This window comes from Anas acuta, chromosome Z (genome assembly GCF_963932015.1).
Source record: "Anas acuta chromosome Z, bAnaAcu1.1, whole genome shotgun sequence".
Taxonomy (NCBI): domain Eukaryota; kingdom Metazoa; phylum Chordata; class Aves; order Anseriformes; family Anatidae; genus Anas; species Anas acuta.
The window spans coordinates 67,966,398-67,993,480 of record NC_089017.1 but is presented as its reverse complement, the minus strand read 5'-3'; the positions used below and the strand labels follow the sequence as shown (position 1 = coordinate 67,993,480).

At 45.3% G+C, this 27,083-nt stretch overlaps 1 protein-coding gene across 11 annotated transcripts in view; it reads right to left on the bottom strand.

Annotated features, from left to right (window-relative positions):
• Positions 1-27,083, bottom strand: part of KIAA1958 (KIAA1958 ortholog) — a 57,920-nt gene that overhangs the window by 23,608 nt on the left and 7,229 nt on the right. For 4 of the 11 annotated variants that reach the window (XM_068666182.1, XM_068666193.1, XM_068666187.1 and 1 more), the window contains exon 2: positions 5,831-7,099. In XM_068666182.1, coding sequence (XP_068522283.1) covers positions 5,831-6,986 — 1,156 coding nt within the window. In that variant the 5' untranslated portion in view covers positions 6,987-7,099. Of the gene's footprint in view, positions 1-5,830; positions 7,100-9,244; positions 9,547-21,773; positions 22,234-22,314; positions 22,683-22,724; positions 22,897-23,425; positions 23,930-27,083 lie in introns of those variants that run through there. The other 7 variants (XM_068666183.1, XM_068666184.1, XM_068666185.1 and 4 more) reach the window with 7 other exon arrangements.

Genomic DNA, 27,083 nt, shown 5'->3' with positions numbered 1-27,083 from the left:
TCTAGGCTACAGGCATAGAATCACCACAGACTGGATGGAAAATACCACTCCTCACCTGTTACAGTGAACTGCCAGGCCTAAACTTCTTTTCCTTTACTTTTACTACCCAACCCCTATCCTCAGACTTCTCCCAGACCAACCTATGCTCAGCATGAGCATGCACGAACACCCTCTGGCAAGATGCACAGGTATATCCTCAGCACTGCTGCCAGGAGATGGCTCTGCCTGCTGCAGGGCGTCCCATGCAGGGGAGGTCCTGGGGGAACACAGGAAACAAGCCCTGCAGTCAAGAAAAGCAGCAGCCTCATCATTTGGGTGCACAGTCGCTTTGTTTAACAAATATTTAACATTCAGGGCAGCAAGAAGATCTCCCTCTGCATGAGAAGTCTGCTGTTGGTCATCACGGGTGCAAGATGCTGTCAAGAGCCTTCTGCGTCTGCATGAAATTTCCAATAAAGAAAACACGTGGAGTTTGAAATGGTGATAAATAAATTTCTGAAAACATCTAGAGATGTTATAGTACTTGCTAAGTCTTCCTTTCAGAGTTCTCCTGCAAGAGTTAATAACACGATAACTCCTTTTTGTAGGAGTAGACTCATAAAACATACTCCCACATTACCATTATTAGTACAAAGATTAAAATTTTTCAGATTTGATTGGCATGCTGTAGACCTCAATGATGAATGCAAGTACACGACTACATTTCAGAGGCTGAATTTGTCCTTTTTATGATATTATCCTGCTTTTAAACAGAACTCCCTTACAATATCGTAAAGACAAGTAACATCAGCCTTATAAGCAGAAATTCCAGACTAAAGTCCCCAAATCAATGGTTTATCAGCTAGCAGCATTTGAATACAGATAACTAAGAGTGGGAGAGGCCTGGCAAATCCATGCTGCAAGATCAGAGAGCAGAGGCAGTGCAGGAGGTGGTTAATCAACTCACTGCCTTCCTTTTTCTGATTAGTAAAAGCCTAATTATCTGATTTTATTCTTCTGAATAAGCAAGGTACTTGCAACTTTAAAAAATAAAAGTACTTTTTGGGGGTAATTATCTGTCTCAGAACTTACTATTTTTACTTGAGCTAGCGGAGCAAGAAAAGAAATCAATTATGGGGCATAAAGAGTCACTAGTGGGCTCTGAACTCTTCACTCCGACACAAAGAGAAGGAGACTGTCTCACCCCTAAAACAGTTTAATCGTTCATTTGACCACATTCAGCAGTGTGAGTCCCTGAAGGCAGGCTCCAGCGGTCCCCTTAGCCAAAAGTCATCAATCTTTGTATGTAGATTATATATACAGAGACCTATCAGCAATTATTTGAGTGTTCTTGGAAGAGCTTAAATAAAGTTTTGTAACTTTCCTTGACTGGTTATTTGCCTTGTGTTACATTCCTTCCTGGCACCGTTCCATAGGACTTGGAAGAATTACAGCAGGGATTAATTTGGCCTTTCTGGATATATGGCTGATGCTTCATATACCTCCAAAAAAAGGCATTGTTTTTTATTGTTTGAGCTTCTTTGGAATGTGCTAGCTGATATACTTTTCTGCTTGCAGTGTTAACAGCGATTTTGGAGTTTAAGCCTAACCTGGGCACTGTTAGCAATCCGTGAAGTCGGGGGACTTCTTTCTCCCCTAAATCTCTTAACATTTTGATGTTCATCTAAGAGGTCCAAATCAACGAGTCCTATGATCACACAAGGATCTCAGCTCCCATTTAATTGAAACCCACACAACTGCAGAGAGAGAAAGGTCTCAGTTCTTTTGGTTGGAGAGAAATGCTTTAAAACATTCAACTTGAAAGCTGCAAACAAACATCAGACCACCCCCGGAGGCACCGTATCTTTTAATGATCATGCTCAGGTCAGGGAAAGGAGAAAAAAGTTGGCAAGAGTGAGTGACACGCTGCTCTGGGATCCTGAAAACCAGACACAGAAAGGGAAGGACCAGGAAGGAAAGCAGAGCAGAGACCTCAGCAAGGCCCAGGCCATGGCACCATCCATCATGGCACGCGTTCACGACCACGGGTTCGGTTTGGTGCCCATGGGACAGTGTGAAGCACACTGAGAATCCACTGGTGTTTGTGGACACCTTGTTTCCTCCCCAAACTCTGCAAAAGCTTGTACATGTAAAGCACCACTTTGCAGCCCAGCCAGGCCATCAATGCATACGCACACTGGCGTTGTGCTGGTACCCACAGAACATGATTTGCCACGCTTCTGACAGAAACAACAAAATTTGTCACTTCATTTATACGGTGTTTTGGTTTTCCATCCCTACTGACAACTCCTTGGCTGCTGCACACTTTGCACAGATGGATTTCACACCTTTTTAGTGTCTCCTCGCAGAACCCTTTGCTCCTCCTGTGTTTATAGTGTTAGATTAGTGTTGGACCAGAGATACGGTGCTGCACTGTCTTGTCAACCCAACTCATGTCTCCACCCTCACTCTTCAGATGGAAGGTGAGGATTCTTCACAAACACCTCAGCTATTCTGCTTACAAAGAGACTCCTGCCTCCCTGGGGATCAATATTTGCCTTCCTACACCGTAAGCTCTATCTTCCTCCAAGCCATAGGCTTCTTCCATATCCTCCTGCAGTTACAACATTTTTTCCACTTGTTTCAGACATCTAAATGATGATTTTTCTAGGTTGTATGTACTGCAACCTAAAGCATCCTGTTTCTTACTCACCTATCTTCATTGACGTGACCCACCCTGCCCTTGCTGGTTCTTGGACAGAAAAAACAGAGCAAGTTCAGCAAAAGGGAAAGACAAAAGAGGCTATTTGGGAAGTAGAAACTGCAGAGATTCCCAGCTCTCCACCATTACAGAAATCTCTCTCTTCTCAGAGGTAGGTCTCTTAAGTAGTACCTACACATATTCTTGAAGCCTTTGCTAACAAAGCAGTCAAACCCAACCAGAAAATTTACAGATGAATGTCGATGTATTATGGCTGGAGTTTAACAAAAATAATGCAGTATATTCTGCAATGCTTGGATGAAGACTTGAATCCAACAGAAATCAGAATCTAACCTCACTGAATCCCGGGATGCCACTTCACTTATAATGCATTAAAATGCCTCTGCTAAATCCCTGCAACATTTGGGTGCCACAGGGTAATTAAAGAGAGTTAAGGACAAAAAAAAAAAAAAAAAAAAAAAGAAAATGTTTAAAAGAGAAACCAGTCCAAAACTACCGTGTAGATTACATTGGCCAGAGCTAACATATATCGATATTTCTGATCTATTAGAGAATCTTGCTCAAACTTTCCTGACCTAAGAGAGTCCCATGTATGCTAACTATCAGTTGTGTCACCCACAAAAATACAAAGATGTGTGACTTAACCTAAAATTCAAAGTCATATTTCCTGCTGGTTTGATCACACTCTTTAATCACAACTAACCACCTGAGGTCTTGGTCCCGCAAAGACCTCATAAACACATGAGCAATTATAATGGGACCAGGAGCAAGGCTTTGTATCTTATTCTAAAATTAAGCAATGCTTGGTAGAGGAAAAGGAAGAATTTAAATTCCTTGCTCCCTTTTAACTGTATCTTCATTCGTTTGTCAAAACATCAACTGAGTCTATAAACTAACAATAGCTCTAGGCTCCTTGGTATAATTACTTCCTGACATCTTTTATGTAAGAATTATACTCATCATTGCCTGTCTGTTTAGGAAAGAAACGTTTTTATGTAGTACATATAAACATTCTCTTGTAGTTCAATATTGCTCAAATTTTATATATCATGCACCACTTCCAGTACATCCCTCTTTGTAAAGTAAAGAGACAACCTAACAAAATCACTCTACATAAACAATAAGCGTGCTATAGTCTTTAATCAGACCCCCAGATTCCAGCTGAAAGAATATGCTGTGCAGAACCACGTATCTGCAATAAATTCACTTGCTCACTTCTCTGCAGCTCGAAGATTTATTAATGCCAGCACTTCATTGCCAAAGGAGGAGGATCTATAGCAATCAAGACTTCCCTGATGTGAGTATCACATTATAGTCGTGTATCAATCACTTTACCCTTGATGAAATGCAGCTACCTTTGAGTACAGCAACAGCATATTACAACACTGTACCAGGCTGACACTGCATAACACTTCCTGAGAACACAAGAAATTTAAGTATTGAGGACATAGATGACTGGAATGGAATTCAGGCAGGGTGCTGATGTAACGTTGCTGTCTATGCAAGCAGCACTGGGAAGCTAGGAGGGATTTACACAGTGGGTGTAAATCTAGATGCAGTATCACTTTGTCCTCACAGTGAGACGCTAGGTGTAGAACAACCCTAATCTGGAAACTGCGTACATGTGAAAATGTGGCATTGTGTCCATTCTTGTAAGGTTTAGCCCTCAGGGGCAACAACTGCTGGCCTCACCTGGCTTCTGAGGATGGAGAAGAGCACTCAGAAATAAACAGGCTGCAGGTCTTCCCCGATCAAATCCTGACAAGAGCAGTTTGAAGGGTTTTGTTGATTTTAATGACTCTGTTGAAAGCAAATCACTCTCCAAGATAGCACACACACACACGGCAAAAATCTGCCTAGGTTTGTATTCACGTGTCCCAGCCTGCAAGCTGGAGGCTGAGCAAGCTGGAGGGGCTGGCTGGTAGAAAGCAACTCTACTACACACATCAGTTATGTACTACAAACTGAAGAAAACAGAGTAAGTAGGTTTACCATGCAATCTGGATTCACATCAGGTAACCCACATCTCTCATATTTAGCCAAGCAGACTCAGCTATGTGTCAGCTGGAGCTTTTCATTGGGATTTCCACATGGGGTGTTATATGACAGGACTGCTGCAAAGCAACTTCTCAAAGATGCAGAAATGGGAGTCCCAAAGAGAAATTTGCTTTGCTGTAACCAAGACAACCACCATCTCTTTTAATTTGTAGAGCTTTGTGGGGTTTTACCTTGTAAAACTGTGTATTTAAATACGCTGGATGTTTTATCTGGTAACAAGATTTGCAGGTTCTTGTTAATTAATAGATTTAATAGTGTTCAACTGTTTTTCAGGGTGGCTGGGTTTGTCCAGGCTGTTAAAGTAATTGTTTTTAGGGTTTAAAGTAGCTACCACAGGGAATGCATATAGGTAACTCCCTCCAGCCTTGTCCTCACCCCGGGAAGGCACCATTCACCACCTGGAAGAGCAAAGGCAGCACCGCCTACACTTGGGTCCAGAGAGAGCTGGAGGCTTCCTCCCCACACCAATGCCTGTGGCCAGCACTGAGCTGTCCTGCAGACAGACTGGCATGTGGCAATCATTCAGCAGAAGCATGCTGAATCAGGATGCTCTTTATCTGCTAATGTCTGTGCCATTTCTCAACGCTTTGGCAGCACTGGGAGATGGAAAAAAGGAAGGAGGCTGAGAACTTCCATTGAGAATGGGGAAAAAAAAAGAAAAATTACTGGATTACAGCTTGTGTTATCAATTTCATGGTTAACACTGTGGTTGTCCTTCAGGTCTCTGTGTGCTGCTCTGATTTGCAGGTCAGGAAAATGTGATAAAGGTTTATAACAGGGAAGATCTCCCTCCAGATACTCTTCTAGGCTGCACACCTCTCTCAGGCAGAGCTCCCAGCACACAGCTACACCCCGCAGACCTAAAAACCTGTCCTAAAAGATGCATTTCCTCATGGCACCTGCAATTTCCTCACAGGGGGTGGTCCTCCAGATCCTCTCCCAGGCTGGCAGCTCCCTATCTGCCTTCTTATGAACCCGCAGCTCAGCGGGGCTCCTCCTTATGTGTCCCCTGACATTTAGCCAGGGTGCCCATCCCCCCAAAATACGTCTCCCACCCCCCCAGCCTCCTACCTGGCATCGACGGCGCTGCTGCCTCAGGGGTGGCAGCGGGGGCGGCGGGGGGCTGCTGCTGGCTGGAGCTGACCTCGGGCTCTGTGCTCACTGAGGGCGATGCTGCTGCTTCGCCCCCTGGGGCTGACTGCAGGGCGGGCGGTGGGGTCTCCTCGGTGGCCGGGGTCTCCTCCTGTCCGGGCAGCTGCAGGGCTGATAGCGGGATGCTGATGGCCTTCCCCATGGCAGTGGCGTTGGAGCTGGTGGCTGGCACCTGCAGGGTGGCCGAGGGGACGCCACCAGCCGTACCCCGGGCTGGGGAGGCCAGGGCACCCCGGGGTGGCCTCTGAGCAGGGAGCCGGGGTGGCCCAGGTGGGGAGGAGCAGAGATGTGGTGGGTCGGGGTCTGGGCCAGCAGCAGGCAGGGGTAGGGTCCTGGTGGCAACCATGCCAGAGGGTCCAGCCTGCGCTGGTGGCTTGGGCTTGGACATCTGGGTGAGGGCCAGTGCTGGCCCGTCGGCGCCAGCCGTCAGCTCGGCATTGGCCACGATGTAGTAGTCCTCAGGCAGCTCCTGCTTGATCTTCTTGAGGAGCACCTCGCCGCCCCCCTCGTCAGCAGGCTGGGCATGGGCGGCGGCGGGGAGGACGGCGGGCGGCCGCTTCCGAGGGCCACTGGGGGCACGGTGGGGATGAGGCTCGAAGTCGCTGTCCTCATCAGTCACTGAGGACTCGCAGACCATGTCAAAGAGCGTGGCCTCATCCTCGTACTCCTCCACCGCCTCACCCAGCTCCGAGGGCTCGCTGCAGTAGGAGAAGTCGCAGGAGTCGCGGGTGCGGGTGCAGTCCAGCTTGGCTTTCCCCGGCCGGCCCGGGTAGCGCTCCAAGGGGCTGGCCTGAGCCTCTGAGGGCACCCCCAGCATGCTGGGGCTGTCCGAGTTGAAGCTGCGGCTGTCCTGGAAGCAGACACGCTCCTGTGAGCCCGCCCGGCACGTGGCGGCCAGGGGCCAGTGGTAGGCATGGCCGGCGCTGCAGCCCCACATGGCCGTCAGGTTGCCGTGGGCCCCCTCGGACAGCAGGTGCTTGAGGTTGGGGATGAGGCTGCAGATGGTCCCGTGGCTGTGGGCCCAGCTCACCAGCTTGGACAGGTTTTCGGAGGAGGTGTGAAGGCAGTCCTCCATGGTGCGGGACGGGCAGTGCCCGGCGGGCCGGGAAGTCAGCTGGGGACGGGGCTCAGATCACAGGGTGGCGGCGCCCACGCTCGCGTGCTGCCACGCTCATGCTTGCTGCTCGCCTGCGAAGAGAGAGCAAAACCCTGCTTTTCAGCACTCCCAGAGCACGGCCCCTGCTCAGCCTGCTTTACTCTCACCTCACGCGCTCCAAAACACGCTTCTCAGAAGCCCCTTTTGCTCATCCTGCCTGGAAAACCTGCGCTTAAACCCACGCTGCAATACACGGCTGAAATAAGAAGTGGCTTCTTAAGCTCAGCCAAGTTCAGCATTAGGGGCAGTATGATTTGAAGCTTAAATCTCCGACAAAATGCAGACCAAAAAAAAAAAAAAATGGTGATTATCTCCTCATACTTAGGCCATGAAAATTAAATAAAATCTTAGGCATACAATTTATCTAGAACATCAAAGCAGCAATCTAAGCACCAACTCAGCCATTCCCTCTGCCTCTGATGAAAATTTATGACATTTTACATCATTTATGCATGTTTCTCTAATGTATCAAATACCCCCTTTTCAACCGAATTTCGGAGACATTAAAATGGAGACCTGAAATTTTAGTTTTCAATGTAAGGAAAAGGCAAGGAAGTTCACCTTTCACTGTCCAATCTCATCCATAAAAGACCACAAGCCCTCAACTTCCCAGAACTTCAGCACTAGGACTGTCTAGCAAACCTTGCAGTTTTTTGTCTGATACCTACTTTTATCACCATAAACATACATTCAGATGTGACACAGGTAAGTGATGCTGCTTTCACTTAAGTGAATAGGGGGAAGAAAGAAGAAAAAATTAAAGCACATTTAAACATTAACCATTCTTTCAGAAAAAAAAAAGAAAAAAAAAAAAAAAGAAAGAACAGGAATAGTAACATAACTTAGCAAAAAGTGCTGAAATTGTTTATAGACCATTGTTAGGGCTGTAGCATTCTTTTCCTGAATAGTTGTTCTGGTTTAACCTGGTGGGCAGCTAAGCACCACGCAGCCGTTCACTCACCGTCCCTCACCCCAGAGGGACGGGAGAGGGAATTGCAAAAAGGAGAAAGTACAAGAACTCATGGGTTGACACAAGGACTGTTTAACAACGAAGGGAAAATAACACAAAGAAGAACAAATATCAAAACACCAAGAATACCCAAAGCAAGTGATGCACAACGCAGTGGCTCACCACCCACTGGCCAACACCAACTCCCCCAGTTTTACTGTTCAGCAGGACATGACCAATGTCAACTGCAGAGCTCCAGCTGAGTTCAACAGGTCCACACAGACAGGGGCCATAGTTATGGAAGAAAGTCAGTACATCACAAATAACTCCCAACATATAGTCCCCACCCCTCGCCTAACTATCACTAATACCAAATTAGATGGTCTCTCTTTTCTTGCACTATTGTTTTACTTTTAAAAATGGAGATTATTTGAGTTGCTGGAAACGATCAAAAATATATGTGCTCTAACAACTCAAAATTTTGATATTTGCTTAGATAAGTTTGGGCTGAAAACATTTTGAGGTTTCTTTAAATAACAGAGATTAAATGTACGCTTGTATTCCTATCTAAGGATATCCGTATTTCCCATCGTGCCAGAGGTTGTTTTTTGAACAAAGTATCAGTTCTCGATACAAGTTAATTTGGTAAATTAAAAGATTCAATCTAATTTCTCTTAGTTCTTTTGTTTGTGGTAGCTGAAACCAGGGTGCACTAGGATAGAAGAACTGCTACAATAACTCAACTTCCAGCTTCTTCTATCACACACACGAAACACCAGCGATGGTACAGATCTCAGTGCTACCTGCAACACAGCTTGCATGACCAGTGCCTCTGCAGCAAGGTCCCCGTCTTGCAAACCTTAGTAGGCACAGGAAAATGCTATCGTTTTCAGACACAGAGCTTTTAAACATTTTAAAGTTTTCTCTGGGTATTTGTTTAAACTTTTTAAAGATACATTGTCAATCCTGGCAGGGGTCAAAATCCTCAGGGTACCTGAGCCTGCACAGGACCACCCAAAAATCAGACCATAGATCAGACATGAGATCAGGTCAGCTCTCAGAGCCTAGATTGTATGTGCAGGGCTGAAAACCCATGGACATCAGTTTTTCAGAAGCAATGTGTCTTCGGTTCACAACCTGCAGCAGCAGCCGGCAGTGCTGCTTTGGCAGGGGCCGGCTCACCCTGTGGAAAGCACAGCAGACAGCTAGCACATCCATCATTACCCACCTGATTTCCTGAAGAGGGAGCTTGTCTGCTCACCCAGACAGTGTGCTGCTCGCTGGCAGTCTGCTCTTGCTCACTAAATCACATTTTAAAGATTATATAAGTCCTTCATTCAGACTGGCAAGATTCAGTAAGATGACTCACGCTTAATAACCTGCCCGTGTGTGTACTCCGAAATCATACAGTAGCTGGCAAAAACACACTACAGCTTCAGTGTGAACAACACTATTTTAACTGCATTACAGATGGCAAAGCCTTAATCTTCCACAGCACTTTTCTGCAGCTCAGAGCCTAGCAATATCTAACACAGACTGAAGCATCCCTAGGTGCTGGAAATTCACTACAGCTATCTGAGCCCTAAATTAAGAATCAGATTTTATTGCTTGTTTAGCGTTTACGACCTCATTTACAACATACCACTGTAGTGAGTAATGTGTACAGAATACATGCTATGCCAGAAAGCACTGCTGTTGCAAAACCATTCTTTGAGATGTGTTAATGCATTAACTGGAACATCATTTGATTTGGGAAGGAAAATACCCAGAACTAGGGTTTTGTCACACGAGGTTTACTTGGTGACCAAAGGGTAATGGAAAATAGCAACCTCTCCACTCCCTCTTTCATCTACTAGGATGGGACTGGGCTTAGCACGTTTCGTACAAGCAAAATTCTTCCTTTATTTTACACATAGCAGTAGGAGCAGGCCCTACATTATGACCCTGAGAAGAAGCAATGATGCCAGTAGCAACAGCATTTGGTAGCTGTGGCCACAATAAACCAGGATAAACGCATGCAGAGAAGGAATTAACACCATTGGGGTACAAAGACCTGGCTACCTCGGCTTCTTCTCCTCCTTTTCCTCCTTGTGTATGAGGGTTTTCAGTGGAGTTGTGGTTAGGACCTCATGGCAGGTCCTTCAGGACAAATGGGGAAATCCTTGATGTGGCTCTCCTGGAGGAGAGGCAGCAGAGATGAGGATGCAAGGAAGGAGCTGAAAGGAAGAAACATATCAAGCAGCAGAGCTTAGTGGAGGAAAGTGGGTGTCTTCCAGCAGCATCCACATGCTGGAACATGCATTTGGTGGCCCTAAGGCTCAGGGTGGGTGGTAGGTACCTTTGGTGATAAGGAAGGCAAGAAATGTTGCCTGTCCTCTCACACGCTCACAGGCAGCCAGCCATGGACATCCTCCCCTGGGTATCATTAGACAAGCTGACAGAGACTAACCTGGAAAAACCCATGCAACATGCAAATGCACGTTTGACATTCCATTACCACTGCTGATTATTAGCATTTCAGGAACTTCCACGCTGCTTTTTGTTCAAGAGAACAGCACAGCCATGGCTATGTTAACCATGACCACATTAACTGACCCTTGGGATATTATCCCAAAGCTGAGATAGCCTATTCAACACTTCCTAGAAGCCCAAGACTCTCACATTCAATTACAGTGCAAAAACACTGCCATTCATAAGAAGTAACTTGCTAATCTTTTAGCTGTATAAAAACCCTAAAACATTAAAAGAGGTGTAGAAAAACTGTATTTAATCATCTCAAGCAACATAAATTTCAAACCAACTTTACAATAGTTTAAACCTGATTTTTAAGTGATTTTACAGAGGTCACAAACCCTTATGTGTTGGCCTACGCTTTCTCATACTAGAAAACAACAACACAAAATTAAAAAAAAAAAATCAGGATGTTAATTCAGGATGTTTTAAATCCTCTTTGTTTCAGCCTCTCTCTCCTGGCCAGACTTTGGACTGCTACTCCACCACCCTCTGAGGAAGAAGCACTGTTTACTTTGAAGGATCTTTCCTTTCATACTTACAAGTAAGGAAACCTATCCACTAGCTAAAGCTTGAGAGCACTGTGAATTAAGGGCTTGACCACCACAGCATGAGTATCTGATTCAAGAGATGGACAATATTAAGGCTTCTTTTACTGAGTTTTATTGTATTTCTTATGCCAAATGCATAATATTGCTAAAGGACTGAAGCCAACAACTGCAGAAATCTATGCCTCCATTCGTCGGAGAATGTGGAGCAAATTTCTTCAGTAAGAAACTTCCATACCAATTCACATATTACTGAACTTACTTTCTGCTTGAAAGACAAACTGTGAACTAAGACGAAGGAGAGAGAGAGAAAGAAAGCGTATATAAAACAATGATAGTTTGCAGTGTGTGAATCATCTAGGTGTCCTGCTCTACCGCTGGTGAAAGGGGCAGACCTCCGTCCTTGATATGAACTGCACATGTTTCCCTTTAGTTAGGAAAACATGTTTTTAATTGACTGTCTCTCAAGGAAAGAGTAGAGTATAAATTACAGTGGAAAGGTTCACAGATTCTGACAAGTTCTGCAAGCCTCCAAGACAGTTTGGCAATGTTATAAACCATTAGACCAGGGAGGAATTCCTCCAGCACCGTTCATTTGTCACTGTTTCCTTATCACTTCTGCACACATTCCGGCTGATGGTTTCAAGCAGAAAAACAACCTCTCACCTTAACAGAAACAAATCACTGGCCACTTCCAAATTATGTGAGCTTGTACATTTTTCATGTTTTTACATGTAGCTCCGTAAGAGCTGATCAAGAAACAAACAGAAATGCACTGCACTAATAAACCAAACCCTTCATGCTAATTTTCCACTGCAAAGTTCAAGAGCTACCCAAATTTCATGTTGATTTATTTATGTGTAGCAAATGCCTTCACTTTTGAATGTCTCAGAGCCTGTGCTTATGTCTTGGTCTTTCTGAAGTCAGTACGGGTTCTGCTGTTGGAGAAGCAGGACAGGCTTTCACCCATAATGAACCACAGTTACAATTCGTGTCGCCAACATGAACAGTTTCCTGAGAACGGGATGCAAAGGGAGGTAGGAAGAAAAAAATAGCGCGTCTTTCTGGGCAAGCAGCACTTTCCCCATTCATAAAAATCTCACTGCTGTCTGTCACACTTGCTCTAGGAGGCTGCAGCTCCTCCCCAGCTGATGGTTAGTCTTCAGGGAAGAAGCTCTCCTTGCCAAGTGTGGCATGCCTTCAACCGCAGCTGTCATCACGGCAAGCAGGCAGAAAGCAGCAAAACCTGCTTGCTGGTGAAATTCCCTCAGCTGGCTGAGAAAGAAAAGGATTTGGCTGGAAGAGGGCTGGGGGATTTGATTGCCTTTTCAAACTGAAAACTACCACAGGGTTTATGAGCCTCCCACTACCTGCCTCATACACGAAATGAAATTCACCAGCTGAGTAAATGGAGGAACAGCATGGGGGTTTGATCCTTAATCCACCAGCACTGCTCCTTCTATGGTATTTTTTCCTAAGCACCCACTGAACAGGAGCTATGTGAGCCTTGCTCCTGTGCAGCAGAGCTAGAGGGTTTTGGAGGGACCAAAGGTAGGAGGACAAGGTGCAAACGGAGCAGAACAGGTGCTGCAGTGAATCTTTGCAACCTGGTCAAGAGGTCTGAGCACTTTAAAAAAAAAAAAAAACTTTGGATTTTCTTGTCTATCCCCCAAAGGACATTGTCTGTCACACTTTTCCCAGAAGCTCTGCATCATTAAGGTGATCCTGTAAAAAAAACTAACCCTCCACATCACTTACTGACGAGCAGCACGTTCAGGAAAGACTTCAGGGTTTTGTAAGCACTGAGATCTCGATCTATTAACATGAAGTAGCTGTGAGATTGGGCAGTGTACTCACACAGTTCAGAGAAATTGTGCTTGTTTAAGTTGGTATTTAGTAAGTGCATCCCTAAAACTTCCTCTCAAATCCTCACTGAAATATATCTCCTGAACCCTTCTCACTGTGGTCTGAGAGAAGAGACATGCTCTGTGCCCTAGCTTAAAATCTGTGTTTTTCAGGATGACAAAAGTAAGCATATTTTAGCACTAGCAGTCGTGCAGATGTACAGACTGATAGATGAACTGTCCTGCGACTGTGAGGTGTCCCCATGGCAGTGGCACATTCTGAGGGGAACTGAAGGGACCTAGCATGGAAATAATTTCCTCCTGTCCTTATACTACAGGAGCTGCACTCAGATTCAGCATTTCGCCTCATCAGAGCACAATGCTGGGCAGCATTTTTAGCTGTTTAGATCACTGGTGAAATCTAGCCTGCCTGTCTCATCTCTGTGCACTCATTATCTCTGCCTCAACACTCCGGTTGCACCTACGTGTCAGAATTCCACGTATAAGCACACCCGTGCAAACTGGTGGGTTTTTGTTTGGCTGGGTTGACTTTTATGGTCTTTTTTTCTTGCTCTTTTTTTTTTTTTCCTGTATACATATGTAACACTGAATGAACGCAACTGTGTGCTCAGTGCACATATGTGCATTTATTTTTGCCCATACCTCTTTAAATTCCAAGCCTGGAAAGGGAAAAGGAGAAGAAGTGAACTTTCAAATCTTCACCATGTCACCAGCCAATTTTCAGAAGTCTGTTCCTATGTAAGAATACTCAATGCACTTTTTTAAATGGCAGAATGCTGTTACATAGATCAATAGAAGGAAAATATAATTGGTTGTTTGAAGTGCCCTTGAGCTGACCCACACGCCAAGTTGTGCATTACTGAACTGCCAAAGCATGAGACTCCTCCTCCAGCTAAGATGAATCTGGCCCTGCCTCACCTCTCTTTGAGCTACTATCAAATTTACTTTTACATTTCAGAATGCTGACTGCTGCAGTGGCCAAACATGACCAAATGTATACACATAACATATAAACATATATATGTATATATACATATATGGAAGTAGAACTTTCAGAATAAAAATACACCAGCTGGACCAGCTCAAATCCTGCTTTAGAAAACATAAGCACCCTGCTACAAGGAACACTAATTTTCTCCCCATTCCTCCAATGGCTGAAAGCCCCGCAAGAATGAGAGCATGGAAAGAGCAAACATTTTCAGTCACACTCAGCCTTCTCCACTAACAACAGTGGAAATGATGTAGCAAGAATGAAGATCTGAGCAAAATCTATCCTGGATATAAGCCCATGGAAAGCAGTGCAATTGCCACTCATACAAATTTGGCTTTCAGAGAATCACAGAATCACATTACCATTAAGGTTGGAAAAGCCCTCCAAGATCATCTGGTCCAACTACCCCCTACCACCAATGTCACCCACTAAACCATGTCCCCAAGCACCATGTCCAACCTTGCTTTCAACACCCCCAGGGATGGTGACGCCACCACCTCCCTGGGCAACCCGTCCCAGTGCCTGACTGCTCTTTCTGAGCAGAAATGTCTCCTCATTGCCAACCTGAACCTCCCCTGGCACAACTTGAGGCCATTCCCTCTGGTCCTATCACTAGCTACCTGTGAGGAAAGGCCGACCCCCAGCTCCCCACACCTTCCTTTCAGATAGCTGAAGAGCAATGAGGTCTCCCCTGAGCCTCCTCTTCTCCAGACCAAACACCCCCAGCTCCCTCAGCCGCTCCTCACAGGCCTTGTGTCCCAGGCCCTTCACCAGCTCCGTAGCCCTGCTCCAGACACGCTCCAGGGCCTCGATGTCCTTCTGGTAGTGAGGGGCCCAAAGCTGAGCACAGCACTCCAGGTGCGGCCTCACCAGAGCAGAGCACAGGGGGACGATCCCCTCCCTGCTCCTGACACAACCAGGATGCCGCTGGCCTTCTTGGCCACCTGGGCACACTGCTGGCTGCTGTTCAGGTGAGCATCAACCAGCACCCCCAGAGCCTTTCCTCTGCACAGCTTTCCAGCCACTCTGCCCCAAGCCTGTGTCGCTGCATGGGGTTGGTGTGGCCAAAGCGCAGGACCCGGCACTTGGCTGTGTTGAACCTCATCCCACTGGCCTCTGCCCATCGACCCATCCTGTCCAGGTCCTTCTGCAGGGCCTTCCTGCCCTCTGGCACATTGACACTTCCACCCAGCTTAGTGTCACCTGCAGACTTACTGAAGGTGCACTCAATTCCCTCATCCAAGTCATCAATAAAGATATTAAAGAGGATGGCCCCAACACCGACCCCTGGGGAACACCACACCATTGCAGTGGTTCTGACACTGATCCTTTCTGAACCTTAAGATCCAAGTTGTCCTTTTTACAATGTGTCTTACATCATCAAAGTCAAACTGAAGGTCTCCAGCTCTAACATTTCTATCACTGCACCGTTGCTCATTCCTTGAATACAGGTAAGACTGCAATCAGAATATGCACCACCAAATGTGTTCAGGAGAGCTTGATTTAATACCCCTTGAGGTCAAGACTCCATTGACTTTAGCAGTCGCTGAACCAGACCCAAATGCCTGTTTTATGAATTTGGACTTACCCGAGGTGTAATGTCACTGCAGTCAATTTCCCTGGATGAGAGAACTTTAATCTTCATTCTTTGGGGAACCAGAACAAATTTAAATATACCTCTATGCTCGTATCGTTCTTGTATCATTACTTTTGACAGATGGCATTTTTTGGCTCCACTGGGGGCTCCTCCAACCGTGGGGGGGCTGCAGCGTGGAGATCTGCTCCATGTGGGACCCATGGGCTGCAGTGGGACAGCCTTCTCCACCAGGGGCCTCTCCACAGGCTGCAGGGGAACTGCTGCTGCCTGCCTGCAGCACCTCCTGCCCTCCTGCTGCACTCACCTGGGGGCTGCACGGCTGCTTGTCACTCCTCACTCTCCCAGCTGCTATTGACCAGCAGTTTTTGTTTCCTTTCTTCAATCTGCTCTCATAGAGGTACAACCAACATCACTTATTGGCTCAGCTCTGGCCAGCAGCAGGACTCTTATCTGACATGGGGCAGCTTCTGGGTTCTTCTTGAAGAAGCCAACCCTATGGCCCCCCACCACCAAAACCTTGCCACATAAACCCACAACACCATGTTCTGGCTCCAACAATATTTGCTGAGGAATCCAGCACGAATGGGTAACCCCGCTTACAGTAGGCCTTGCTCATGGGGCAAAACAAACAGTTTTTCTCTAAAGCTCTTTCCAGAGCTTTGCAAGTGATGTGCAAACATATAGGCTGTACACAAATGATTGTAGAGGTGTGTTACAGATCTGCAAAGCAGCCTGGTTGGAGATGACTGGTTTCTGGTTCAGGCTTCTGTCTTCCCTGGGAATTTTCAGCCAGCATCAAAGCCATCCCTCACAGAGATGCAGCAAGAGAGTCAAGTCTCCAGGAAACATGAGCAAGGTCTCATGCTCTACTTCTTATGATTCAGCATCTCTTGCAAGCACCAGAAATCCTTACCTTCATGTTTAGTGGCTGACAGCTAAGCATCCTACCAGAGTCATCCCTTGGAGCAAGCCACAGTGGGATGACAACGGGAAGAGGGTTTTCACAGCACCTCCACAAGCTTTGTCAACAGGACTCTGCTGACCACAACATCAGGGTGCACGTGATGGTGACACCAATGTACAGTGTTAGGTGATGCATCTGATGGGCCACGCTCAGAGGCAGGGGTGTGTTAGGATTAGTAAACAGCCAAAAGGGGTTTTGCTGTGGCCTCAAAGCACTCTTAGCCACCTCTTATATTTTAATAGCTCTGCATTCAGCAAGGGATATTTTTAATGAAAGAGCACATTTCCTTGTAAATCATTTCTGAAAAGTGTATTGACAATAAGATTTTAAAGTGCTGTGTGTTTGGAAAAAAAAAAACAACTAGCTTTTACTTAGCTGTTGGGGGCTTATGTATTATGGCGTGGTTCCTTTTTCGTGTTTATTCAAATTTGCTCCAAAATTGCCTCTTTCTTCACACCATTTCTCAGGATGGTCTGAATATAAAACCGCATTATATGAAAGATCCCAGCATTTCCTCAGCTTGTGGTTCGCAACTATTCTCTAATGGAGACTATGAACCACACACTTGGAAAATCTTTAAAATATATAATTTCCTGCATTTACAATGAAGAGTGTGTACCCTCTCTAATTTTAGCATTACAATAAGGAGAGGCAAGCATACACAGCCTGAAGGCAAGATGCTTTCCCTGGTCTTTCATTTTCCTGGAACTAGTATTAACAGAAAGTCTGCATGTAATTTACTAAAAAAGAAAACAAGATTATCGCTGACTTACACACAAATTATAGAAGACAAACTCTCCCATCCTCTTAGTAGAAAACCAGTGCTTTCAGTTCCAGCCCAGACAACTTAACTATACCATGTTATCCCTCACAAGCAAACACAATTGGCCTCGGTCCACGAGAGCCTTCACTGTTTCAGGTTTGGTATTTTTGTGTGTAGGATTTCTGTCTCTTCAGGATTTTTCCAAACTAAGGAAAATTGGAATAGTGCAACCATAGCAATATTAAAAACATACAATATTTGGCCAAATAGTGTCAGTGGAACCACACTGTTAACTGTCTACACAGAACAGAGACGTTGTTTTCTGCAGAAAATTAGAACTATCATGGAAACTCAACATTTCTGTGCGAGGGTGAAATTGCACTTTCTATACTAGAATATATGGGTTTAGGCTTTCTAATTTATTTTTTTTTTTAAGCACAAAGATGGTTTAGGACTTAAAATAATTTTCCAAGGACTTAGTCCTCAGCAAAAATAACATTCTGAAACTGTCTTTATAGTGCTCTTTTTGCAGGATCAATAATGATCCTTATCATTAAACTATTAACATCAGGCTGAGGTCCTGCCCTACAGTTTCCTTTTAAAATCCTCAAAAAAAAAAACACTTGGAGAAAAGAGCTGCAAGAAAGAACAGACTTGAAAAAAAAATGCAAGGAACAAAGATGGCAGATTAATCTATGAACTGGCTTGTATCCAACTGTGCATAACAGATCACATGCATTTGAGTCCCTAATAAAGTTCCTAGACAAGACTTTGATGAGATGTAGAAGAGACGGGAACATGAAAGCTGCCCTAGAGATGAGCCAGTAAAAGCAAGGATTTGCATTCAAATGTAAGCCAGTCAGAATAATGGGTAACACCCTGTCATCGCCAGCCAGTGGATAAAAAACCTATAAACGCTCCTTCCAACTATTTGCTAATTTTTCTATTAACCCTGAGAACATTTCTAGCTGCGAGCCTCTAACATATTATAATGAACCAGATTGGATTATCCTAATATTTAAATCGAGGTTTAAAAACAGATGACATTCTAAAAGTACTGAGGTATGTTCCCTGAGAGTGCCCAAAAGAGATCAAAGCCTCACGATGCTGTGCCAGCATACAGGTGTGAGCGGGTCACAATCCCAGAGGGCAAGCAGCCAGACCCAATGCTGCTCCTGAGGGAGACAGCAGGCTGTGGGACATGGTGTAATGCAGAGGTCTCAGGGACAGAGCCCACCTTGGCCATTCTGTACTGGGTTTTGAAAGCCAGGAGGTCTGAGTTCAGTGGGACCAAAAAAAAAAAAAAAAAAAAAAAAACGAAAAACTTAAAGATTTGTCTGTGGAAAAGGTCCCTTTGACCTTGGTTGGTTCAACAAAGCCAGGTCCCAGTTCTTAATGGCATTATGTAGTCAAAGGGATGAAGAGGCACTCGGTGGGGTTTTCAGAGTCTCTACAGGCATGTAAACAGCCATAAAAATCTGCCCAGGAGTGTTTAATAACCTGTCAAAGCCTCAGACACCAAGTTCCAACACTTTGGCCAAATAAGCTTAATTCATGTTCACATGCAAGCACAGTTCTTACTAACTGCACCACCAGTGCAAGATTTGGAATGTACAAGATGGAAATTTAGGGATGGTTCACAATTAAGAAGCAGGGAGAATGCCTGAAACATTCATGTTTTGCATACAATACACACTGGTGGTTGGCACACCGAGGAAAACTTCTGAAAAAGAGCTCTAGCAAGGAAGAATCTCAAGAGACTCAAGAGCCCTCACTTACTTCCTCCGGGAGATTCAAGAACACAGAGGTAGCCTTTGGACAACCAAAGTTCACAGCAGCATGCTACTTACACTGCTGAACATCTGGAAGAGCAAACAAAACCAAGGCTATATCCCCTGTGACCACTGGAATGGAAGTAGTGTGTACAAGAAAAAACAAGAATATACACTTACGGCACTGCACCTCTTTTGCACCTCTTTATTAAGGTCTGCTCTCGCTGAGATTCATTTGAACTGGATCTAGCACACACAAAAGAGGAGATTCCTTCCAAAATCACCTGTTCCTGTTCATATTGTTTCACTTCATGATTAAAGCAAGAAATGGACATAGGCAAAATGCATGCTAGAACAAACAGCTGAATAAAAGTGATTGCAAACAAGACAGTAATTTACTTTTAAGGTACATACCTCAAAAGCACACCAATAACCCCTTTAAAGAAATGCATCCAGATAAACTTCCTATTCTCTCCAAAGATAACAGAAGAAAAATTTCAAAACATAAATCTTTCCATCTGTGGTATCCCAGACTTTCTCTTCTCTTGCCAATTAAAAGACAGACAATAACCCAAAATATTTTCAAAAACACAGCAGGTTTCAAAGATACCAGAAGATATTTTACTATATCAACTTGATAGTATTTCCAACTACTTCTCAGACTGCGTTTGTTACAGGCTTCGAATGGAATTAATGGAAAATATACAGCCATTGCATCACTCAAAAAAAGAAAAAAAAAAGAAAAAAAAAAAAGAAAAAAAAAAGAAACCTTTATAAACTTTATCCCATAAAAGATAAAGATCCAAAATGTCATACCCTATACTCATTCCAGGGACGTTGGTGTAATTTCTTTTACTCTCTAAAGATATGAACAACCTATTAGCAATTAATTACAAACACTAAAAGATATGCCAAGAAGAACTGAAGATTTCAGTCTAGGTAAGACAGGGCTTTCTAACACAAATAATTAATAATCTAATTTTTGTTAAATGTTTTCAGTAAGGACACACATACATTAGATATCCAATCACCCAACAGTGTCACAGTGTGTGTTTGCATTTGTAGCCAGCCAGGTCTCTCAAAAACCAGAAATGACTGTTGGTGCAGATTCAGCAGCTTTCTGGGCACGTATTGTTTGGAGGAAGAAGTCAGAACCTAAAAGGGCAATTTTGGAATTACCCTGAGCAACGGCATAGACTCTTATTTATAAATTAGAAACCAAACCAAAAAAAAAAAAAAAAAAACGTGAAAAAGAACATGCTGCCATGAATACAAAGACTATACATATTGAGCTTCATGAACCAACTTTCTCAAATTTCTGCCAATGTTTTTACAAAAGCACTCATTTGGCAATGAGCTTGGACCGCTTCATCTTCTTTCAGAAACAGCTGTTCCAGTCAGAGCTGCTGCTGTTACGGTGAATCCAAAGGAAAACCTGCACTGTGTGGTTCTGCATTTATGCCTTGCACCATCCTTAAGGTGTCTACACACACAGCTTGTCTTTTTCCAACTGCAGACCTTTAGTGAGAGAGAGGTGGTGGGGTGCAGAGTGAAATTTCTGCCACCAAGCTCAGCGGTGGGGGAACCTCTCTCTGGATAGCACTTACTGTGACTCTGCCAAGGCACGATGTCCGCTCACCCTGCTGTGAATTGCAGCATCCATACTCAGTGCTGCAGCAACCCCAGAAAGAAGCCAGCAGGACAATTACCCCCCTGCCCTGTGCCAGAAGTAAGCCTGGTGCTCTTTTGCACTGGCAGCAGTTTGCCTTTGCTCTGAGCACATCTCACAAGCCACTGTCCCACATGCAAGGCAGGAGAAAACAAGATCCACCAGATCTGCTCAGTTCCCTAACCCTGCTGATCCTGCCAGCTCGGTCTAAGGTTTCAATAGCGTTTGTCTACTGCATTTACGCTCAAGGATCAGAGAGAGCTGGCACCTCCAGCAGGAGTCCCGTTACACGTACAAAGCCAGCAACAACGCTGCAAACCAGCCCTGGACAAAGAAGCTCCCCGCACAGGGATTTTGCTGGCGTGCAAAAAAGTGGAAACATAAACAGCAAAATGCTGCTCCTGATGGGGCATGAATGCTATCGCTTCTGTAACCGTGCCTGCTCCTAGTCAGATTACAACTGCCAAGGTCAGTGAAAACAACTGCACCAAAACAATGTGCCCAAAGGCCTTCCAAAATGCAGGGGACATCTGAGAAGCACATGCATCTCGTGTTATGTTTAGAAAGGGCAAGCTCCACGTCAGTGGCCAGCACCCCTGCGAATGCTCCTCCACGCTTCTCCCTGGGGCCAGGGGACATCACCCAGCAAGGGGCAACGCCAGCTTGCGACACATTCCCCCCTGCTACCTGTAGGAAACAACGTGGACAACACAACAACGTCACCAAAAGAGACATTTGAAAGACCACATGCCCCCCTGGGAGGAAATCAGCACATTTTGACCAGGTTCCCAGCCTTTGGCTTGCCACTTCATAGAGCTCAGCAGCAAAAACCGAACGGCTCTGCTCCCTCTTTGGGCACCCTGTACATCACTGCCCTGAGGGCAGCCCAAAACCTGTGGTGTGGTCTTCAGTTTGTCCTCAGACGTGCAGAGATGCCTTGTTATAATCGTGCAGAGGTGACTTGTTACAATCAGCTGTCATTCCCAAACACACCAATGTTGTATTATTGTCCAGTCTAACGCTACAGCCACTAAAGGAAGCAAAGCACTCGGGGCTGTCAGGGGAAATTTAACCCACCTGCTGTCTGCCAGCTAGGAACAAACGGACCCAGTAACACTTCTGAAACAGATAGGAAGAAAAACAAAGCCTCGCAGCGCGTTTCACGAGGCTTGTGTTTAGAATAGCTGTGCAACACGAGCAGAAAGCTGCCGGCGACAGGAAGGCAAGAAAAGGCACACTCTTGGCTGCACCTCCTTGGGGGGGGAGCATTTCCCAGGGCTCCCGGCTGTGGCATCGCTCTCTGCGGGCATTTCTCGGCTCCACAGCTTAATGACAACCAGCTCAGCTCTGCTACCTAGGGACTGCTTTTAACGCCAGCCATACACGGTGTCTGTTACACCAGCAATTACATTAGGAAAAGAATGACTTCATATATAGATGTCAGCACAAAGCTCCAAAAAGCAAAACCCAGAAATATCTTAAGTAAATGTCCATGAAGAACGCAAGCGGTAACACAATCAGCGGGCTGAACTCTTCAGAGAAATGGAGCAGTAACTTAACCTTTAGACCAATTTAATAACTGCTATTAGGAAATCCAATCCTTACCCAACTAACTCACATACTCACTGCCAGCTCCAGCAATGCCCACGGGTGCCTGCAACTTTCCCAGTGCTTCCTCAGCCCCAGCCACGCCAGCAGTCCTGCCCTCAGGCACAAAGGCACGGAGAAGCCAGCGAGATGTACAGAGGGACTGGTGGAAGCAGAGATGCAGGATTCACACCTGGCTCAACTCCACTGCCTCCATCAAGCCCCTGCAGCCCTCTGGCATGAGCAGCTGCCGTGCACGCTGAACATGGGGAGGACGTACATCGCTGGTGCCACAGTCTTGAAAATTGGGGGGAATTTTGCTCCGGGTGTTGGAGCAGGAGCCGTGCTGCAGGAGCGGGGAGCTCCTGTGGCGAGCAGTGCATGCAGAGTCCTGTAAAATTACATTCAGGAGGCTTGTAAAACTTCTCAAACCAGCCTTACCGCAGAAAATCAAGGATTGCCCTTTATGGCAGTTTTGAGACAACCTCGTGTGAAGAAGGGGAAGCTGGCAACCGGACAGGCCATGGGTTTCGTTTACAGCAGCAAAAGTTCCCGAAAAACTGCTCCCCCCAGCAGGCTGCAACTTCCCACTCTCAGCCCACTCAGCCCCAGCATGCACCGCAGGGACCTTTACGAGCTCAAAACATTTGAGCACAGCCAGCATTTTCCCAGAACAAACACCACGCCTCGCCCCAGGTGACACGTGGCCCCTCTCCGCCTGCCCCCCTCACTCTGTGCCCCGCTGGCCGAACCATCAAAGGCATCCCGTGAGGAAAAGGGAAAAAAACCTTTCCGCTGCTGTCAGCAAAACGCAGACACACAGGCAGCCAGGTAGCCTGTGGAGCACCTGAGGTCCATGTGTGCCCGGCAGAGCCAGCTGCCTTTCCTGAGGAGCATCAGACAGCGCCGCACACCTCTCCCACTGCCACCACTTTTTATTTTTGACTTTTCCCCTTTTGGCTGTGTAGTCCCAATCTCCCCAGGTTTCCATTTCTCCAAGCAATCAGTAAGGTGCCATTCCCCAAAAGACACTGTTTAGTATTATTGCCTTCCCCCTTCCTAAGGGGAAGGGCGTTTGTGTCTCGCTTCTGCCACGATCCCAGCCCTCGCAGGCAAGAAAGCAAACTGCAAGTGCAGCTTACTGCTCAATCACCAGGACAGCTCAAGGTGTTGTGCAGGTGCGGAGTGGTATTTAATCATCGATGTCCCCCCTCTTCTCTCCATCCATGCTGGGAGGCCTGCTCAGAAGCAGCCATCTTCACCTGACTTTGGAGGCGATGCAAGCCCTGGCTGCTCTCAGTGGCACCGTTGGGAGGGCACAGGCAGTCCATCCTCTGACTTCTGTCCCCCTGAGCTTGTTGGGCTGCCAGACCTGCACATCTCGCAGGCAAACACAAGCAGAAGGGTTGCACAGCTGTAGGCCAACACGGAGACATCCCACCTCCATCCTCTGGAGCTTCGCAGGTACGGTAAAATACCAGGACCACTGCCAACTGCTCACACAAATCTTGGTTTTTAATGGCAGAACTACAGTGCCTACAAAGAAAGCAAATCACCCAGAAAAGCACTAACAAAGTCCCTGTTTACAAAATGAAAGCTGTTCCAAGGCAACTCCTGTACAGAAAGTCCAGACAGCACCATCCTACCCTTTCCACAGGCAGACACAGTATCTGATACCAAGCAGATGGTGGTAGTATCAGGTGTCTGCTGTACACTTATATCTGATACAATAAATAATACACAACTAATGCAAAATATCAGTTTCATTCTGCTCCTAGTTACTTGAGACGGCGCTGCATGCATTACCTTATCTCCAGCTAAACGCAACACATCTGCCCAAACCCATCACTGAAGACTGAATTAAATTTCCTTGGCAGTAATATTATTATATATGCAGCATGTTTATCTAGTGCTGTCTCTTCTATTTTATATCTTAAGTGTCTTGAAAATGTAAAAGCAATTCAATTTGCCGCCTACTCAAATACTTTCTACCAGACAATCTAATGGGTCAAACCACGTGAAAAATGGTAATGCTGCTTTCTTCCGTCAGCCCCATGAAACCATCAAAAATAAACAGCACCCAAAAAACAAAGAACCCCTGTTTCTCCAACACCATGTCATATCAGCAGAAATTTTACTTGGACATCCTTCTGAGTTTCTCACAGTGTAATTATTAACAGAGCGAATTATTTTTGAAAAATCATCTTGCATGGACAGAGAATAATTACGAGTTAAGTAGCACAGCACTTAAACAAATGTAACCAGATAGGATTATGCTTGCATAACAGTCATGAGGGAAAACTGCTAGCCCCTGAAGGCTGTGAGAGTCCTTCAAAGCAGTCAATAAACAGAGAGAAAAGGTGACTCATGCAGATGAAAATGACCCGTACGACTTAATTTACTTGACCTTCAATACAGGTTCAACGAGATACCTCATATCATAGAGAGCAGGTATTAATTCCCACAAAAGCAGCATGCAATGGGGTCAGCAGACCCACTCTGTTAAAAAAGAGCTTGCCAAGCAGAGGGCTTTGCGTTAGCCTTGGGGCCTGGGTCCAACTCTTCCCATTGCTCGTCAGCTGGGAGGAGGCTTTCACACCACAGAGCACTACAAACCTCTGCTTAACCTGGTCCCAGAAGCACATACACTAGGATATCAGCCTGGACAAAAAGCCCACACAAGACTGTAGGGAACTCTCACTGCACCTCAAAACTCTGGAAGACTGACAATCCACGCAACAAACCACCTGAGCCGTGCACAGGTACTCCCCTACCTCCTTACCCAGGGGCACAGCGAAGTCTCTGCTGGTGACCTGGGGAGGAAAGGGAATTTGCACTGATCATCCCCATGTCTACCGATGGGCTAGCATCTACCAATAAACAAAAAAACAAAAAAACAAACAAACAAAAAAAAAAAAAAAAAAAAAAAACAAGGAAGAAAATAATAATAAAAAAAAGACTGGCAAATCCCTTGGGACATGTCAATGAAGGTCAATGGCCATTAGCAGCAGGAAAAGGGCATCTGATGAAAGGGGTATATAAAAAGAGAAATACAGTGCAGCATTACAGATCTAGCTCCAGCTGTGCCAGCAGGAACAAGAAAACCTGGCTTGCAGCACTGCAAAGAGTTGGCAAGTGGTGAAATTTGCAGGTAGAAGCAGCCAAGGAATGGCACCAATCAGCTGATGTGTAGATGTCTTAACTCAGACTTCATGGTTTTAATTGCGCCACTACAATAGTGTTGCATCAACACTAATGAAGTAAAACAGAGCAATTTGCTTGGGTCTTATCTCCATAATTAGCATATTCCTAGTGCCCAGTGTGAAGCTCACAGCCATAGGCAGGGCACCAACACCAGAATGTGGATGTCCACACAGGGACCTGATGCAGTGAAGGAAAGCATCGCCTCTCATTGAAGGAGTGAGAGCAACTTCTCCTCCAGAAGCGAATTGCATTGCTGAGCCCAAAGGGCAACTCCCAAGACTCTCAAATGTATGTAAACACATGAGATTCATCCCTCTTTGTTTCATAAAGCCTACTGAAGTGATTCCAGGTTTTTATTCCCCCCATCTTAATCTTCACAATGTTATCCCACCTAAATACCTCTGCACCGGCTAAATGGTCTGTAAACTAAGCTAATCAAACACAGCAGAGCAGTTTAATCAGCATCTCAGAGGTCAGTAGAGGCAAAGACAGTTTTAGAGGTGCCTGACTGGAAAGAGGTCACCTACCATTAAAGGGTTAGTGATCCAACAGGAAAGTATTGAATGTTTAAAACAACAAAAAAAATGCAATGGGTAATAGTGCATATCTTCACTATATGGCACTGAGCTGTTATTTCTCCTTGACTCCCGGCTAGACCAAAGCAAATTTTAGCCATCTTTATGAGACTATACAAAGGCATACAGCAAACAGCGCATTAAAGCAGATGCAGCATATTGAAAAGGGCTCAATTAAAGTGCAGAGTGTTTCCTGCAAATAAAGGGCCGGGTGAGTAACCACCCTCCATATAAATCCCCTGATGCTGTATCCCAGTAAAACTCCACTGTCCTGTGGAGCTGTTCCCAAACAGGACATATTGCTGATGTGTGGCATGATCTATTTTTTTTTCAACCCAAAAGAAATTGTAAATCCAAATTTACAATTTTTTAAATTTATCTCTCTGCCAGAGAGCTTTTTTGTACATGTGAATGCATTATTAAGAAGGGCTGCTGTACATTTTCATACTGAGATCAGCGTCAGTATTTTTGAATAGATTATCTAACCAGACAAAAAAAAAATAAAAAAGCTAGCTGAAGGGAAAACATATTCACAGACAATTTGGGAAAAGTACAGGAAAAAATGCAGTTACTAAATCATTGCTTAAAATTTGCAAGCATTCACTGACTAATGCTTGTGTTTCAGGAAGGATCACTCGCCCGTGTTTTGCTGGATTGCACTGTAAAATCCAATATGCTATAGGGCCAATCCTTCACAGTATTTATGACAAGCAAGCAAACATGACCAGGGTAAGACAAGGGGAAAAATTTACATACTGTGGACATATATATGTGTGTGTGTATGTGGGTGTGTGTGCTTTATAAAAATATATATAATTTCCTGTGTTTCTTCACTTGTCCCTGTAAAAAACACCTTCTCTCCCTAGAATCAAGACAGATTTATAAAAATCTAAGAATCTGACCCAGTTCTCCCCAGACAAAATGTCTTCATCAGTGGCCAGTATTTCAATGAGACCCCACTGCCCATTCAGCAAACACTCAGCACCATGCCTGATTTGCAGGCTGATGCCATGCACCAGGT